At 54.5% G+C, this 17,827-nt stretch overlaps 1 protein-coding gene across 1 annotated transcript in view; it reads left to right on the top strand.

The window, feature by feature from the left end:
* mical3a (microtubule associated monooxygenase, calponin and LIM domain containing 3a) overlaps positions 1 to 17,827 on the top strand; it is a 97,434-nt gene that overhangs the window by 33,220 nt on the left and 46,387 nt on the right. The window contains 12 exon segments of the mRNA XM_035401476.1: positions 9,598 to 10,038; positions 10,470 to 10,677; positions 10,958 to 11,074; positions 11,277 to 11,378; positions 11,867 to 12,022; positions 12,209 to 12,309; positions 13,026 to 13,283; positions 14,542 to 14,657; positions 14,871 to 14,997; positions 15,290 to 15,383; positions 15,775 to 15,804; positions 16,314 to 16,461. Coding sequence (XP_035257367.1) covers positions 9,751 to 10,038; positions 10,470 to 10,677; positions 10,958 to 11,074; positions 11,277 to 11,378; positions 11,867 to 12,022; positions 12,209 to 12,309; positions 13,026 to 13,283; positions 14,542 to 14,657; positions 14,871 to 14,997; positions 15,290 to 15,383; positions 15,775 to 15,804; positions 16,314 to 16,461 — 1,745 coding nt within the window. The 5' untranslated portion in view covers positions 9,598 to 9,750.

A 17,827-nucleotide genomic window follows, 5' to 3' on the forward strand; every position in this document is an offset into this window, starting at 1 on the left:
AACCCGTCCAGCTGCCGAAGCGCGCCAGGATCACAGGGATCGGGTTGCTGGTGGAAACCTGAGCGCCCCAGCTAGAGGACTGCAGTTCTAAATATGGGTCTGGAGTCTTTTTCAAAGAGAATTCTGGCCCTTTATTTATTCCACCCCCTCACTGTGTTTTCTTTATAAACTCATGTACCCACAATTCTTCTCGTAAACCTCAGGGCAGCAGCAATATTGTTCCAATCCCCCCCGCCCCCACCCCCCCACCCCCCAATCGCTGATTTTTTTGCTGAGGCCTTCGTGCTCCGCTGCAGGACATGTTGGTTTTGGTTAACGTGGGGGCGGGGGCGGGGGGGGTGAGGCGGCAGCAGTGTTTTTTTGGAGGGAATGGTCGCCGAGAAACTCCACTGCCGCCCGGGACCCGCCCGAACGCGGTCGCGTCCCAGAAGCGGAACGCGTCCGGCGGAAGCCCTCTGCTCCGGAACGAGATCCCCCCCCCCCCCCCCGGGTCACCTGACCTGACCGTTCGGCGAGGATTCCGCTCCGGTACGTCACTGCGTTTAATCTCTGAAGAGGTTTCCTAAGGAAAAAGAAAGAAAGGTGAACACTAAATCTCCCTGTTGTTCCAATGGCGGGGGAGGGCGGGGGGGGGTATGTTAATCTTTCTCCTTTTGAAGAAAAAGAAACGAATCTCTCTCTCCCTGCCGATGCGCTCGAACGCGTTTTTTTTTTTTTTTGCTTTGGAGCGTCGTACCCGAACACGCCTGGCTAATTGTGTGCGGCTTCCCCCCCCCCCCCGGAGGTGGAGGAGCGGGAGCCGTGCCAGGCCTGCAGCGCCGGGAGGCCTGCTGCGCCGGGAGGCCTCCTGCACCGGGAGGCCTGCTGCGCCGGGAGGCCTGCTGCGCCGGGAGGCCTCCGCCATCGAGCACTTCCTGCGAACCGCCGGCGCTCGCGTCCGCGTGCCCCGGAGCGGACGCTCTCCGACGGACCTCCCGGCGGAGGCTTCCGGAAAGCTCCGAGCGCACGCCGCGCCCGAAAGCGCTTTCGAAGCGCATCCCGGACGATGCTATTTAGCGGCTGAATGTGTTTATTTGAACGTTTTTTTTGTTTTATTTTTATTTTGTTTGTTTGTTTTGTTTGTTTGTTTGTTTGTTTGTTTTTGAACCCGGGGCAAATGTTCCCCTCCCTCCTCATTATTATTATTATTATTATTATTAATTGTAAAAAGGTGCTTGTCGAATAGAACGCGCCGTGACTTGGTTGTTTGCTAACGATTGCGCTCGTCGGCCGCGATTCATATTTAATAGCGAAGGCTGTCCGTTTTCTTCCGCGGCGCTACAGACAAAACGTTCTTCTGCTGAAAGTGTGTGTGCGGTTGTCTGGTCTTGCCTGCCGTTCCAAACGCTAGGCTATCTCTCTCAGCTGCCCGGCCGAAGTGTGAAATTTTATTCACAGCGTTTAATCCAAGATGTCCGCGCAAAGTCCAGCTTCCTGCTCGACGTTAGCTCGTTTCTGTAGCGTACAGGCTTTTTTTTAAAAAAGAAAAAATTTTTTTTTCCCCAATGCCTTAATCTATGTTCTTAAAATGCTTTCTAGTCAACGTGTGTAAGATTACTCTTTATCTTATCTTAAGATGCGTGGCAGGACCAACATGCGTGTGCAAGATATCTTTCCAAGACGAGAGTCTTGCTACTGGAACTAGCGCCACGCTTGCTGGTTTTGGTTTTGTGATCATTATGCTTAAGTATGGCAGTTTACCCGGAGTGTAGCACAGTGGGTAAGGAACTGGGCTTGTAACCCGAAAGGTCGTAGGTTCGATTCCCGGGTAAGGACACTGCCGTTGTACCCTTGAGCAAGGTACTTAACCTGCATTGCTTCAGTATATATCCAGCTGTATAAATGGATACAATGTAAAAATGCTATGTAAAAAAAGTTGCTCTGGATAAGAGCGTCTGCTAAATGCCTGTAATGTAATGTAATACCCCAATACACCCCCCCTCAAGCCTTGCTGGTCCAGGATCAGTTTTGGTACGTAACTAGTAGTGGTTTCAGTAAGGATGTGAATAAAAAAAAGGTTGTCCAGGATCAGTGCTTGGGCCTGTATTTCTGCGGGGGACAGCGTGTAGACCTTGTGTCCTGTGCGGTCGGGTAGCTTTATCACAGCTTAGCGGGGCGATTAGAGACGCTCTCCAGTGCCGCATTAATCCATCTGCTGGTCGTCTGGGCCCACACGGCCACGGAAAACCCTGAACTGTTTGTTCCGCAGTTTATTAAAGGCAGGTCCTACTTCCTACTTGAACCCCCCCATTGGTGGACGAGGCAGAGATTTGCATCGACTTTCTGCAGCCCCAAGCAGCCGATCCCAGATTCACGATCCCACATATCCTCTGTTCCCAGTGCCATGTGCCGATAGCAGATGCAGCCGAATCGCGTTAACAACAGGCTTAGCAGTATCGCAGGGACAGTGATGTAATGTAGCCTACACTCCCCCCCCACCCCCCCTCCAGTCAGTGGACCTTGCCAACAAATAGACCCCCCCCCCACACCCTCCCCCGCCAGACCACCTGACTACTAGCGGAGAGACAAACACTGGAGCGGGGGAAATGACATCATCGTTCCTCCTCGCCGCCCGTGTCTGTTAGGGCGGGATGATTTTCTGAGCCTCAGGAGCCGTGCGGTGCCGTCTCTGCGGACCCCGGAGGATGATCTCTGAGAGAGAGAGGGAGAGAGCGAGAGAGAGAGAGAGAGAGAGGGGAGAGAGAGGGAGAGAGAGAGACAGAGAGAGAGAGAGAAGGAGAGAGTGAGAGAGAGAAGAGAGAGAGTGAGAGAGAGAGGAAGAGAGAGAGAGAGAGGAGAGAGAGAGAGAGAGGAGAGAGAGAGAGAGAGAGAACGGGGGGGGGAGCGAAATGGAGGTGGAGAGGGAGAGCAAGAGACCGAGAGTGAGCAGTAGAGACAGAGAGAAACAAGTGCAAGGGAGGAACTACAAAGATTTGTTTTCTACGTTTCCCCCCGCTATTACACAAGGAATGCACACTAGGGAATTTTTTAACAAAGCCCCCGTTTTGACTCGATCCGAGCTGTTTCTCCGCGCGCGCGCTTCGGCTCCTGCCCATTTCAAAGCGAGCAAGCGCCGGGGAGACTCGCGTGCGTTTCGGGAGTCGACGACCATCTGTCGTTCCGCTCTGGGATTCGGGAGCGATGCTCGAACGTTCCCGGCGTGCCCGTGGGTACGCAGCCGGGGACCGTCGCCAAGCGGCGGCGGGGAAGGCGTTCGGTCGTACGCGAGGTAAATGGTAAATGGACTGCATTCATATAGCGCTTTTATCCAAAGCGCTTTTACAATTGATGCCTCTCATTGACCAGAGCAGTTAGGGGTTAGGGGCTAGGCGTCTTGCTCAAGGACACTTCGACATGCCCAGGGCGGGGTTTGAACCAGCAACCCTCCGACTGCCAGACAATTGGTCTTACCTCCTGAGCTATGTCGCCCCGAGGTGGCACGTGACATCCGGAAATTTACTCCGGGCCCTGGAAAAACCCCTCTGGCCTGAGTGGGCTATCGAATATCTGGACTAATCGAGCCCTTCCGGAATAAGACGCCGGTCCCCGTCCCTTCACCGGTAGCGCTCTCGTGGTTTGCCTGCGCTCTCCGTGCCCGCGTTCTCCTCTGCGCAGTATTCTTAAACGAACCGGCGTTCCAGTCGCGTCCAAAAATCGGCACCGGTGGCGAGCCTACACCGGGGATGGGGGTTCTTCTGGACGCCAGAAGCCAGAGGCTGAGGATTTTGGGAGTGTGTCACAAGACAGACGTCGAGGGCGTCTCGAAAGCAGGTGATGGCCTAATGTTCAGCCAGCTGAGCACGAGAGGCCCCCCCGAGACGTTTATGGCATTTAAATCAGGTTTTTCCAGATCGATCAGGAGAGAGTTGCTTTTTTTTTTTTTTTTTTTTTTGCGCTACACGTGCTTCTGAGCATAACATAAAAATGCCCCGGGACAGAACAGGCTGTTTTCGTGCCCCCACCCCCACCCGGAGGCGTTAAGGATCCTCGCTCGTTGAGCGTCAAACATCACTTCCGTCGTTTCGTCTTAGCCGATGGTAATTTCAGCAGTCGATGGCATGGCTGGGTCTTCCAGAAGGGCGTTGGCGCAAATGGAATAATGGGAGTGCATCGCCTTAGTTGTAAAATTCCGACATGTCCGACACGGAGCGTTGCCGCGTCTTCAAAATGGTGGTGGAAACCCAGGGTAACCTCGAGGACCATCTTTCTCCAGCTCTGTGGTCAGTGGGTGGGTGGGTGGGGGGGGGGTTTGTTTTTTAAGTTTTGGCCTGCATGTTTTCGGTCCACACCCCTTGTCACCACAAAGGGGTGGGGGGGGGGGGAATAGGAGAGAAACAAAAACGTGACTCAGACGTGCACTAACTTTAGCCCCCGGGTTCTAGAGAACAGAGGAACCTTGGTTTCCATAGGAGCAAAAAAAAAAGACTGAGGCCTTCTTCTGAGACAAGAACGTTTAAGCCTGGCCTTCGGTCGGCTCTTAACCTCCTTCTTCAAACCTCACACCCCCCCCCACCCCCCCCCCCCCACACCCGTAGGCCCGCGCTGACCCGAGCGAGCCCAACTTCACGCCCCCCCCCCCCCCCCCCCCCGAACGCTTGCAGCCCGCCCGGAATGTGTCACTCGTGCTATTTTTAGGAGAGAGTGACGCGATGCCCCCCCCCTCCCCCCACCCCCCCCCCCCCCACTGAAGGCCGGGAGACGTCCGCTCGGCCGCCGCACGTCCGCGCACAAAGCCGGGAGTGTGTCCAGCTGCCCGGGGGAATAGAGAGGGCTCTGATCCAGGGGGTGGGCGTCCGAGATTCTTTTTCTTTGTCTCTCTCTCTCTCTCTCTCTCGATATAATGCGGTGGTTGTGATGCTGTGAGAAATTGTGACGGTCAGAAATGGCACACGCGTATCTGAATTGACCTCCACCCCTTCTGAGAGTCTCCTTCCTGCCCCTCGCTTGATATGATGTCACGCTGACATGGTAACCTTGCATTGTCTCCTCCCCCCCCCCCCCCCCCCCCCCCCATGAAACTGAATCTTTTCCCGTCTTAATGAATGATTAATATGGGGATGTGTTGAAAATATACAGCATCATATTTCCTTTGGATGTGCGTTTATGCTGAGGACACTAGCATTCTCCAGGGAATCGATCATGTGTCACTTCCTGCGTTTCCTTAAGCGAAACGGCCCTCTGATTGGCTGTCGCAGACGGGGTTCGAGTGATAAGCACCTATGACTTCCTCCTGAAGTGTGGCAGCCCAATGGGTGCTGGGGGGCGAGGGGAGGGGGAGGGGTGGGGGGGGTGGTGTGTGAGCTGGAGCAGGTGAGTCAGAAGCTCGTTTTGTCCCGGGATCACATGACACAGACGCTCCCGCTCGCGACGCGGAAAAGCAGAGCGGACTCCGGAATGCCAGGAGCCTCCCGGGAACGTCACGGACCCTTCGTTTCCCGCCAACCTTTTCGCGGGAGGGGAGTCTGCGCTCTCCTCGCTTTTAAGCGTTCCGTTCGGCTTCGTCGCCGGGGGACGCCGCCATCTTCTCCGCGTACCCTGGGACGGGATTTTCCCCTCACGGGTCTTTGCGGACCCCGGCGTGCAGACGTGCCAAGGAGAGAGGGTCCCGCAACGGTGGCGTTCCACCTCGGTCCCGCACGAGAATGAGAAAAAAAAAAGTGAGGACGTGCATTGCGAGGTCCGAACTTTTGCTCGCACGCTGTGTTTTCTCCGAAGGCCCTTCGTATTCATCGCGTCTCCCGTGCCCAAAACGAGCTTCCTAGCTCGTAGCAAAAGTTTCTAACTTCAGCGTCGTTGAACCGCAGGGCAGGGGGAACGCCTTTTAAATAGCCGGCATTTATCTGCGTTCGCGTGCATGAGTCGGCACATTCCTGGCCCGCTATAACGTGACAAGCCCTGTCCCTTGAAATGGATTTTTTTTTGACTCCGGGCTACAGTCGCTGGAATCTCTTTTGATTCGTTTTTGCGCGTTGCATTAGGCAATCTTTTCATACCTGTCTGTCATACTGACGGAGTGTGGAAGATTCCTGACCGAATAAAACGAACGGGAACAGGAGTTGCGTAAGAGCAACCAGGCGTAAGCGGATGATTCGCGTCCCTTGCGGCGTGCGTATCTACGAGAAATCTGGTTTATAGGTGGTCAATAATGGAGAATGCGAGCATTTATTGTGCCAGCGCGAGGTTAAAGGTCAGAGGTCAGAGTTCAGAAGGGAAACTGGCACGGCGCCCGGCTCAGTCTCTTCAGACTTCCGTCGTCATTACTTTAATGACAGGATGCTCTGGCGGAAGAACGCGTTTCCTGTGGAGCTTTCGCTCCGCGGAGCGTCCGTTGCCTCTGTGCCGCTGCGGGGTAACTTAGACGCATCAGATCGGGATATCGAGGCCTCAGCGTTGTAGTGGAGGAAACAGGGCTTTCGGTGCTGAGAATGTGGAGCAGGGTGTCTGGCGGGGCACCAGAGGAAGGGGGGGGGGGTACAGGAAGTTGCGGCGGGGGGGGGGGGCTGTTTTCACGGTAGGGATGAGCTGGGGGGGCGGGGGGGGTCGATAAACTAGCCGGTCCCGCTACCTGCCTCCGTGTTTGTTGTGATCCTGTTTTGGGACAACGCGTCTCCTAGGCTACAGTGCGGGCTATCAAAACTTTACCACAGTTTAATGCCTGCGGGCGCTAGCTAGCACAGCCGGTGTTGTGTTGTGTTGAGGGGGGGGGGAAACATGTTCCCGCTGTTGGTATTCCTGTAATGGCCCCCGGGGGCTGTCCTCTCATCGACCGCTTAGGACTGGGTGAAGAAAGGTTTAAATGAACAGGAGCTCACCCCCCCTCTGCTCTGGAAGAGGTGAGGGTGATGGAGATCAGCTCCTCCTTGAAGTGTGTTTGTTGCCGTCCCGCCACACCGGCAGGACATCCAATCCCAATGGCCGTATGACCTTTCAGTTTGAGCCAGTGCCCGCCCTTGACTTTATGACCCCACTGTTTAGACCGATGGGGGGTTGCCAGATTTAACCCAGTCAAATCCCCATTTGTAAATGCAGGGTGTTAGTCCATGACTCGCCTTGTCATTTAGGCTAATTTGTACTACGCTACTGAACAGCCCCCCCCCCCAAAAAAATGTTCTTTACGTGCTTGGCTAGCAGTGCGCAGAGAGAGAGAGAGAGATTCTCAGAATGCTTCCTTCAGCTTCGTTAAGCTTTTATGTTTGGGAAGAATGCAGCCAGGAAGTTGTTGTAGTCTTGATTGTTTCCCAGGAAGTTGTTGTAGTGTGATTGTTTCCCCATTTGCTTCCTCTTCCTGTCCTGTTTGCAGTAGTGTGCTGCTTTTCCCAAGAGCTTGCAGGCAGATTCTGAACAAGTATTTGAGCTTGTTCTGCAATGAAACACTAAAAAAAAATATATATATACATATATATATATATTAGATTAAGGGTTACACTGGTGTGTCAGTTCAAAAGAACACGTAAGCCTCCAGGTCTGAATCATCATGCCAGCAGATAATTTTTTTTTTTAATGATGATGATTATTATTTTTGTGCAGAGTAAGCATGCCGTGCATTCCAGCGTTTTGCGAGACAAAACATTTGGAGCCGGAGAGAGAGAGAGAGTGAAAGTGACGTCTAGGTACGCAAGGCCTTTTTTCCCCCCCCCCGGTTCTTTTCCGTAAATGATTCCAGCGCTAGACTATTTTTGTTTTTAAACGTGCTGGGCGGGATACCGTGGAGTCTTCTGTCTACAGCGAGCTTCCAGTGTTACCACGCCCACTCGTATTTACAGGCGTCTCTCCTGGCGTGAAAGGCATCTTGGGTGTTTCTGTGGGACCCCAGGGAAGGTGAGCGGTTGGACACGGAGAATTTTAAATGGACCTTCTAAGGCAGTGGTCTGGAACCCTGGTCCTGGGAGAGCCACAAGCTCAAATCAGCCTCAGTTCAGACCAAAGTAACCAGGTGAAGGTGATTAGCATTAAATCATTAAAGTCACAGAGTAACATCGAAAACCAGCAGAACTAACCGGGACCAGGGTTGCAGTCCCCCCCGTTTCTAAGGGTCAGTGTCTTTGTGATTGCTTGGGATGGTCATGAACCTTTAAAACTGACGTAGTCTGTTGACTTGGAAGAGAAACGTTCTCTCACCCAAGAATGCTGATGTCATTTCTAGATCTTGAGGGCTTTAAACCTGTGTGTGTGCATGCTCGCTGTCTCTCACCTGGGGAGTTGACAGGTGGAGGACGAACGACCCCCCGAGGTAAATTTTTGCGATGCAAAAGAGCGCGCGGAACGCTCGCGCCAGCAGCAGGCCGAGGAAGGTCTCGATAAGACGAACGCGGCGGCGCGAACGTCGCGAGCTCTTTGAGTTTCCTCGCCGGCTACTGGAGATAAACGTGGATTCGCCCCGTCCTGAAGAGCACGGTGGAAGCTGGCTGTTTTAACGAGCGCGTTAATCTGTCTGGTATCGCGAACGCCTTTCCTGTCTGGAGCGGTCTGTCGTCCTGGGCATCGTACGTGCTCGCGGCCTGCGTTTTGTACAGTCTGGTTTTGGGGGGGGGGGGTGTAGAGAGTGCTCTTCAGATGCTCAGCCCTAGATAAGTAACTCCACAATCCCACCAGCCAACAGTTTTCTGTCTGAACTCTCTTTGCACGCTCTTTCTTGTTCTTTGTTGTGGCACGTCGCGGTTGTCACCTTGTCCATAGACGTGTAAGTCGTTCTGGATCGTTTAGCACCTGCTAAATTAATACAGTGTAAAAAAAAACATTTCTGCTGTTATTTTGCCCGTTCTGACCCTTCCTCCTGTTTGGAGAGATCGGCTTTTCCTTAAATTGAGTTTATTTAACGGACAAACAATAAAGGATGTCGCAGTTCCAGTTCCTTCAGTTCCTCCCAACCCTTAACATTAACATGACTTTGCCAGTCAGTGGTTTCCCCCTTGTGTATGTTTTCTAACGGTAGTGCTGTATGGAATGAGTTAGGTAGTGCTCTGGCCTTGAGCTGGTTGTTTGGAGACAGCATCGTTACTGTAATTGAGCTTAATAGACAGGGAGCTAAGCTGAACTTGCTTGCAGATGTAGCCTATAAACTACTTCTGAGCTAATACCGCTGTGCTTTGGTCACCGGTTCAGTTGTAGCACGGTCCCAGTCATCAGGAACTTCTTAGGGTCGAGAGAAGGAAGGATGAACACTTTCAAACGATAATTCAAAAGCTAATTTTAAGTTTGCTTTATTTAGCCTATATTCCAACCAGAAGCTTAAAATGTCCCAACGAATTGCATTCCATACTCATGAAACATTCGGCATGTACTTGCTTGGTCAAAATGAATGGTGAACAATGCTTCAGTACTAAATAACTGAATGCTTATTTACAGTACCAGCGGAGTTCTCCAGTTCAGTGTGTTGTTTAACCAGCCTTATTTTTCACATCTTTATTTGGCTAAACCTCGGAGAACCATTGAGGGGAGAGGCCCTCATTTACAATACTGCCGAGGTTGAAGTGTCAGCATTGGTCTTGATCATTTTTGAGAGGTTCATGTCAGTGTGGTTCACTGCTCGCCTTGTCTTCTCAACATTCTCCCCAACAGAAATGAAGAAGTCTGAGGGTCCCTTAAAATCCTGAGCCGGACAAGGCCGTGAGCCAGAGGGCAGGAGGGGCCCGTCCGAGGCTCCGCCCCCGCCCCTGCGGCGGGGGGGGGGAGGCGGAGGAAGACGGCGGGGCGGCCGTCCGTCCGGGAGAGATGGGGGACGGGGGCGGGGGCGTGGGCGTGGGCGCCGGGGGAGAGAGGGCGAGCCACTCCCACGTCCTGTTCGACCGCTTCGTCCAGGCCGGCACCTGCAAGGGCACGCTCAAGGCCTTCCAGGAGCTCTGCGACTTCCTGGAGCTCCGCCCCAGCGAGTACCGCGTCTTCTACCACAAGCTCAAGTCCCGCCTCAACCACTGGAAGGCCAAGGCCATCTGGGCCAAGCTGGACAAGAGGGCCTGCCATAAGGACTACAAGAAGGGCCGGGCGTGTGCCAACTCAAAGGTAGCGGAACACCATTTTGAAGACTTCTCTCAGTCTAGAAGTTTCTGCCGACGCAGTAGAAGAACTTCATTGTTTGGCTAGTAAAAAATGTATTTAGCATAAACGAAAGGAGGTTATATTAATGTCGTTAATATTACTGCGCCTTCGGAAGATCAAATTTGTAGTACCTTGTCCTGTTCTGGGAGCTGGATTAATATGCTTTATGATATGCGTTGTTTGCTTTTGTACTGTGTTCCACTGGGCATGTGCAGCCCCTATTTGAAGCGTTTTGATTGGCTCCCCTCTGCTTCTGCAGCGTTTGATTTGCTCCCCTCTGCTTCCGCAGCGTTTTATTGGCTCCCCTCTGCTTCCTCAGCGTTTTGATTGGCTCCCCTCTGCTTCCGCGGCGTTTTTTGATTGGCTCTCCCCTTCCCCCCCCCCCCCCCCCGCAGTGTCTGATCATCGGCGCGGGCCCGTGCGGCCTGCGGACGGCCATCGAGCTGGGCTTCCTGGGGGCCAAGGTGGTCCTGCTGGAGAAACGCGATGCCTTCTCCCGGAACAACGTGCTCCACCTCTGGCCCTTCACCATCCAGGACCTGCGCGGCCTGGGCGCCAAGAAGTTCTACGGGAAGTTCTGCGCCGGCGCCATCGACCACATCAGTGAGTGGAGAGCGCGTTTGAAAGCAACGTGTGTGTGGTGGAGTATTGAGTGTGCCCCCTGGTGGAGCGTTGAGGTACTGCGCGAGGGCTCAGTGTAGCGGTGTTCGCTGGCGTCCAGAAACGAACCTGGGCTGGAGCGGGTCTTTAAAGATGCCGATCTCTGTCGCTTTCGCCACGAATGGTAAATGTAGTAACTTGGAAGAAGGATGTAGATGTGGAAAGATTATCCTCGTGTCTGTGTCCGTGGTGTCGGTTTTATGATGCCACTTCCTGTGTGCAGGTATCCGGCAGCTCCAGCTGATGCTGCTCAAGGTGGCGCTGCTCCTGGGCATCGAGATCCACGTCAACGTGGAGTTCAAGGGCCTGGTCGAGCCGCCCGAAGACCAGGAGAACGAGAGTAAGCCCGCCTCCTTGTGTTGGGCCCTGCCTTGTGAAATTCACTTGGTTTCCTGGTTAGCTGGTGGATAGGATTCTGTTCACCAGTGTGAACCTCATTCACACTTCCTGGTATGGACAGGAAGACCACTCCCACCAAAGAGCTGAGATCTGCATGTGACCGCGTTACCGCTTGCTGATTGGCCGGCGTCTCTGCGTTACAGGGACGGGCTGGAGGGCGGAGGTCAGTCCTCGCACCCACCCGGTGAACGAGCTGGAGTTCGACGTCATCATCGGGGCGGACGGGAGGAGGAACACGTTGCCCGGTGAGGGGACCCCCGGGTGGGACCAGGGGGGGGCGGTCTGGCCATCTATCATTCGCTTGTTCGCTCGCTCTCTCTCTCTCTCCCTCTGGAGCCAGCACATTTCTGGAGGCCCTGTCTTAAACGTTGATTTATCACCCAGCAGTTTTCCTTGTTACATTTTACTCTCATTCACTCTTATAATCCTTCAGCAGTGGATTTTAAAACTATGCAGTCGGTGACGGAGAGATTTGACCTTTTTTGGCATTCTTCTCCGTGTGGTTTGTTGATGCTAAGAAGTGGCAGTCCTTCGTGTGAGAAGCCATAAACTGTTGCATCGCGTCACATGACTTCTGTGTAGATGTGAAGGAAAGAAATTAATTTTGCAGTCATGACTTTCTCTGGCTTTTCCCCAACTCCGGACGGTGTTTTTGTGAGTGCGATGGGGCCGTGGCTCAGCATCATGGGTGTTCCCTGCTTCCCTGACACCGATTTCCTTCTTCCAATCCCAGGATTCCGCAGGAAGGAGTTCCGGGGCAAACTGGCCATCGCCATCACCGCCAACTTCATGAACCGCAACACCACAGCCGAGGCCAAGGTGGAGGAGATCAGCGGCGTGGCCTTCATCTTCAACCAGAAGTTCTTCCAGGACCTGCGGGAGGCCACAGGTCAGACGGCAGCTCCGCCGCGTACAGCGCGTGTCACACAACCGCCGCTGCCATTGCTGCTTAGTGACTAGCGCTGGGTTCGCTCACAGTGAGAGTGTAATCCCCACTGAAACGTGGACAACTTTCTAGGTTTACAAAAGACAATAAAAAAAAATAAATAAATCGCCTTGTTTATCGATTTCCCAGGAATTGACCTGGAGAACATCGTCTACTACAAGGACGACACGCACTACTTCGTGATGACGGCGAAGAAGCAGAGCCTGCTGGAGAAGGGGGTCATTCTCCACGTGAGTGATCAAAGCACCGGGGGGGGCGGGGCTTAGGGTGTCAGGGGAAGGAGAGGGGGCGGGGGGGTGCGTCTGGGCGACACATTCCCCCCTGTCTAGTGGGATTGTCCTGACGTGGTCTGCACTGTTCAGGAACAATCGGCCTGCTCAAGCACGCGTAATGAGGCTTAGCGTCCCCCTACGCTACTCGCTGCACAGCGAGGCCTGTGGTCTTTGTAGTCACTTGTCTCCCAGCTGAGTGTGCGGTGGGATCTCTTTGAAGTGAGTTCTACCTTCATTAATATTAATCAGGAAGAATCCAGAGCATTTCAGCCCCCCCCCCCCCCCCCATCCGCAGGGCTAAGGGGACACTGCTCACCCCTGTGTTAGTATAGGGACACTGCTGACCTCTGCTACTATAGGGACCTTAGAGTATATAATATGTAGAGACAGCGCCTCCAGTAGAAAGCTATGGGGAGCACATCAGAACCAGGAAGTACCGTTTTTTTCGCTCAACAGACATGCTCAGTTGTGTTCTTGGTCACGTGTTTACATCGCATGTACGTGAGGATATCGCAGCCATTGGCTAAAATACATAAATAATGAATAAAAAATTATTATCTTTGCTTGTGTGGTAGGAAAGAAAAATATTTAACTTTGAAAAAATAATAAGTGATTTTTCTTCCTAATATAATGCACATCAGTATTTGAGTGGAAGTATGCTGCCCCCCCCGCAGGACTACGCAGACACAGAGCTGCTCCTCTCCCGGGGGAACGTCGACCAGGCGGCCCTGCTCTCCTACGCCCGCGAGGCGGCCGACTTCTCCACCAACCACCAGCTGCCCTCGCTGGACTTCGCCATCAACCACTACGGCCAGCCGGACGTGGCCATGTTCGACTTCACCTGCATGTACGCCTCGGAGAACGCCGCCCTGGTGCGCCGGCGCCACGGGCACCAGCTGCTGGTGGGACTGGTGGGAGACAGCCTGCTGGAGGTGAGAGAGGGGGGGAGGGAGGGGGAGAGAGCCTGCTGGAGGTGAGAGAGGGAGGGGGGGGGAGACAGCCTGCTGGAGGTGAGAGAGGCGGGGAGGGAGAGAGCCTGCTGGAGGTGAGAGAGGGGGGGAGGGAGAGGGGGAGGGGGGAGAGGGGGTAGAAAGAATGCTGGAGGTGAGAGAGGGGGGGGGGGGGAGACAGCCTGCTGGAGGTGAGAGAGGGAGGGAGAGAGCCTGCTGGAGGTGAGAGAGGGGGGGAGGGAGAGAGCCTGCTGGAGGTGAGAGAGGGAGGGGGGGAGAGGGGGAGACAGCCTGCTGGAGGTGAGAGAGGGAGGGAGAGAGCCTGCTGGAGGTGAGAGAGGGGGGGAGGGAGAGAGCCTGCTGGAGGTGAGAGAGGGAGGGGGGGAGAGAGGGAGAGAGAGCCTGCTGGAGGTGAGAGAGGGAGGGAGGGAGAGAGCCTGCTGGAGGTGAGAGAGGGAGGGGGGGAGAGGGGGAGACAGCCTGCTGGAGGTGAGAGAGGGAGGGAGGGGGAGGGGGAGAGAGCCTGCTGGAGGTGAGAGAGGGAGGGAGGGAGAGAGCCTGCTGGAGGTGAGAGAGGGAGGGAGGGAGAGGGGTAGACAGCCTTCTGGAGGTGAGAGAGGGAGGGAGGGAGGGGGAGAGAGCCTGCTGGAGGTGAGAGAGGGAGGGAGGGAGAGGGGGAGGAGGAGAGGGGGAGGGAGGGGGAGACAGCCTGCTGGACGTGAGAGAGGGAGGGAGGGGGAGGGGGAGAGAGCCTGCTGGAGGTGAGAGAGGGAGGGAGGGAGAGAGCCTGCTGGAGGTGAGAGAGGGAGGGGGGGAGAGAGGGAGACAGCCTGCTGGATGTGAGAGAGGGAGGAGAGGGTGAGAGGGGAGAGATGAGAGATGGAGAGGAGGAGGGAGAGAGAGAGATGTGGGAGGTGTGGATTAGATTAGACTTGTGGAGAGTTGCCACCAAGTAGGTGTTTCGGAACTCTGCACATTTTTAAATGAATTATCCTAAATGTAATGAGAATATGCATTTTCTGTGTATAGTATTGTTTCCTGTGCTGTGTGTGATGTTTCCTGTGCTGTGTGTGTCATCTGTTTCCTGTGCTGTGTGTCATGTGTTTCCTGTGCTGTGTGTGATGCGTTTCCTGTGCCGTGTGTGATGCGTTTCCTGTGCCGTGTGTGATGCGTTTCCTGTGCTGTGTGTGATGCGTTTCCTGTGCCGTGTGTGATGCGTTTCCTGTGTCTCTGTCCTCAGCCCTTCTGGCCAATGGGCACGGGCATCGCCCGCGGTTTCCTGGCAGCCATGGACTCGGCGTGGATGGTGCGCAGCTGGGCGCAGGGCGGCACGCCGCTGGAGGTGCTGGCCGAGAGGTGAGGGGGCGGAGGGCCATTTCGGGGGGGGGGTCCCGTGCCACTCCGAGTATTCTTCCAGGCAGCTGACGCTAAGGCTATCGCTAATGTGGACGTAATTTCTCACCTCTCTGTCCCTCCCTCTCTCTTTCTCTCCTTTTTTTTCTCTATCTCTCTCTCTCTCTCTTTCCTCCCTCTCTCTCTCTCTCTCTCTCTCTCTCTTTCCCCCCAAAGGGAGAGCATCTACCGTCTTCTGCCCCAAACCACCCCTGAGAATGTGAGCAAGAACTTCAGCCAGTACAGCGTGGACCCCACCACCCGCTACCCCAACATCAGCCTTCACCTCCTCAGGCCCAACCAGGTGTGTGTGCCCCCCCCCCCCCACCCCCCACCCCCCACCCCCACCCCCACCAACGCCAGGCCACCAGGGGAGGGCGTGGCCTCCAACCCCAGAGTCAACGAAGGCCCGCCTCCTGTCGATGGCCGACTGAAAACGAACCAATCGCGGGACTCGCTTTGGGGGAGCAACCCGCGTTGATTGCTTCATACGAGTCGGCCACGTTTTAATCAGAACGATCGTCATAAAAAGTCACGAGATCATAATCCCGGACGATCGCAATCATGGCCGTCGTAATAATCTGAGCTGTCCGTAGGTACGACACCTCATCGACACGGGGGAGTCCAGGGACCTGCGCATCGACATGGAGAACGTGGTGAACTCCTCGACGCCCAACTTAACTAGAAACGGTGAGGTCCCGTCCGCTTCACTCACTACCGCACACGGCTGCTTTTCAGGCGTTTGGGCGCTTTGCGGAGCCGTCCTCCAGTAATACGCTCCGCGCTCTGGCCAATAGACCAGCGCTCGGTTGCGTCCCTTTGACAAAATGATCTCATTTAGGTGGGGCTTCACCTGGAGCGATGCCAGCCATTTTGGCTCTGGCCAAAAACAATGCTCAGTGCAGATTGGCTCTGGCCAAAAACAATGCTCAGTGCAGATTGGCTTCTCACGATCTGAAATCCCGTTCTGGACCCCTTGGAAAGGGTCCTGGGTTTGGGACTGTTGTAGTTTTTTGCACTGTAGTTATGAAGTGTTGTTGCATACTCTTTTTTTGAAACGCAAAGTGTATTTTCATTGTAGACGGCGTCCATTTTCGGGATCTTGTGCGAGGTAAACGTACTAATGAAAATGCGTGATGGAACTGCCGGCTTTAAAATGAGTTTGATTGCTGCTATGAGTGTCTAACTTGTGAGTTTTTTTTTTTTACATAAACAAGCCACGTAGCAGATCTGTTTGGCTTGCGGAGTGGAGAGAACATAGATTTTTTACTTATTTTGTGTTGTGTTGTTTCTGGATGTAACCCCTACCAGCTCGCATGTGTATCTGTTCCAGTAATACTTCAGCAATGAGCAGTTACATAATCATAACACTCTAACGGTTAGCGACAAGTGTAACGATTTCTGAACGTTGAATCTTCTTACTTTGCTGACTTTGTATTTGCATTTAAATTCATATATACCGTTGGGTCCTTGGAAACGCTATGTTTTTCCTACTGCTGGTTTGATCATGTGACCTAAGGAGGAAAGGTGATTGGTTTCCAATGTTGATGTCGGGCGTGGGATTCGTCGGGCGCGTCACTCAAAGAGCTGCGTCGCCGGGCGTTTTTTTTCTCTTCCCAGAATCCATTGCGCGCTCCAGCAAGCTCCTGAGCTGGTGCCAGCGGCAGACGGAAGGCTACAGGAACGTGGCGGTGGCCGACCTCACCATGTCCTGGAAGAGCGGGCTGGCCCTGTGCGCCGTCATCCACCGCTTCCGCCCCGACCTCATGTGAGCCGCGACCCCCCCATCCCCCCCCATCCCCCCCACCCCCCCCCCCCCCCCTCCCCACTCCCCTCCGTCACCCCTCCCACACTGTGACTCACCTTTTAGCGGTTCGGCTAACAAAAATTTCGAAGTGCCTCGTTTCCGTCTGTCGTGAAAATGAACAAAAAACGGTCAACCGGGTCTGTGTTTTCCCCCGGTGGATTGTGGGATAGCTCGAGGCGGGTCACGGATGTGCCTGAAAACAATATTTCGCTGTTCGGAATCCTGAAGCGTCGATCCAGCACTGCACCTGTGCGCGCACTTGTTTTAACACAAGTAAACACGCTTTATTTCCATATTTAGACGTACGTAAGGGTGTGTTTTAATTTACATTACATTACATCACAGGCATTTAGCAGACGCTCTTATCCAGAGCGACTTACACAACTTTTACATAGCATTTTACATTGTATCCATTTATACAGCTGGATATATACTGAAGCAATGCAGGTTAAGTACCTTGCTCAAGGGTACAACAGCAGTGTCCTTACCCGGGAATCGAACCTGCGACCTTTCGGTTACAAGCCCAGTTCCTTACCCACTGTGCTACACTCCGTCTCTAATGAGGGGGGGGTTAATGCGGGTAATGTTTGCTCGTTAATGGGGCCAGCGGCTCGGAGAGTTTGCCAGGCGCCGGTGTCGGTAGCGCGAGCCCGCGTGCTGGAATTTGCCGGCCCTCGCGGCGCGGGCAGTACCGCAGTGCAGCGCTGCTGCGCCCAGGCCCCCCGGCCCAGACTACCACGTGACCGAGCTGTCCTTAACCGGGGGGGGAGGGAGAGGGAGAGTGAGATAGAGACGGAGAGAGAGAGAGAGAGAGAGTGAGGGAGACAGAGAGAGACAGAGAGAGAGAGAGAGAGAGAGGGAGAGGGAAAGAGAGGGAGAGGGAGGGAGAGAGAGGGGGAGGGAGAGAGTGAGCGAGAGAGGGATAGAGGGAGGGAGAGAGGGGGAGAGAGGAGTGAGAGAGAGAGAGAGAGGGAGAGAGTGAGCGAGAGAGGGATAGAGGGAGGGAGAGAGGGGGAGAGAGGAGTGAGAGAGAGAGAGAGAGAGGGAGATCCCCCACTGACCGGATGCGACCCGCCCTGCAGTCCACCGTGTGCGTGAACACTGCGGTTTGTCATTAGGGGGTGTGTGCGTGTTGGCAGGAGCCCTCTGTCAGGGGCAGGGTAGCGCAGTAACTGCAGCAAACATCACGCTGGTTGGGGGGGGGGGGGGGGCTGTGGAGTCCTGACCAGAGATGCACCCGCAACACTGCAGAGGAGAGCCGCATGGGCACCCCCCCCCCCCCTTAGGACAATAAAAGCACCCCCCCCCCACAAATAAAGCCTTACTC

This window comes from Anguilla anguilla, chromosome 19, assembly GCF_013347855.1.
Source record: "Anguilla anguilla isolate fAngAng1 chromosome 19, fAngAng1.pri, whole genome shotgun sequence".
In the NCBI taxonomy this organism is placed as follows: domain Eukaryota; kingdom Metazoa; phylum Chordata; class Actinopteri; order Anguilliformes; family Anguillidae; genus Anguilla; species Anguilla anguilla.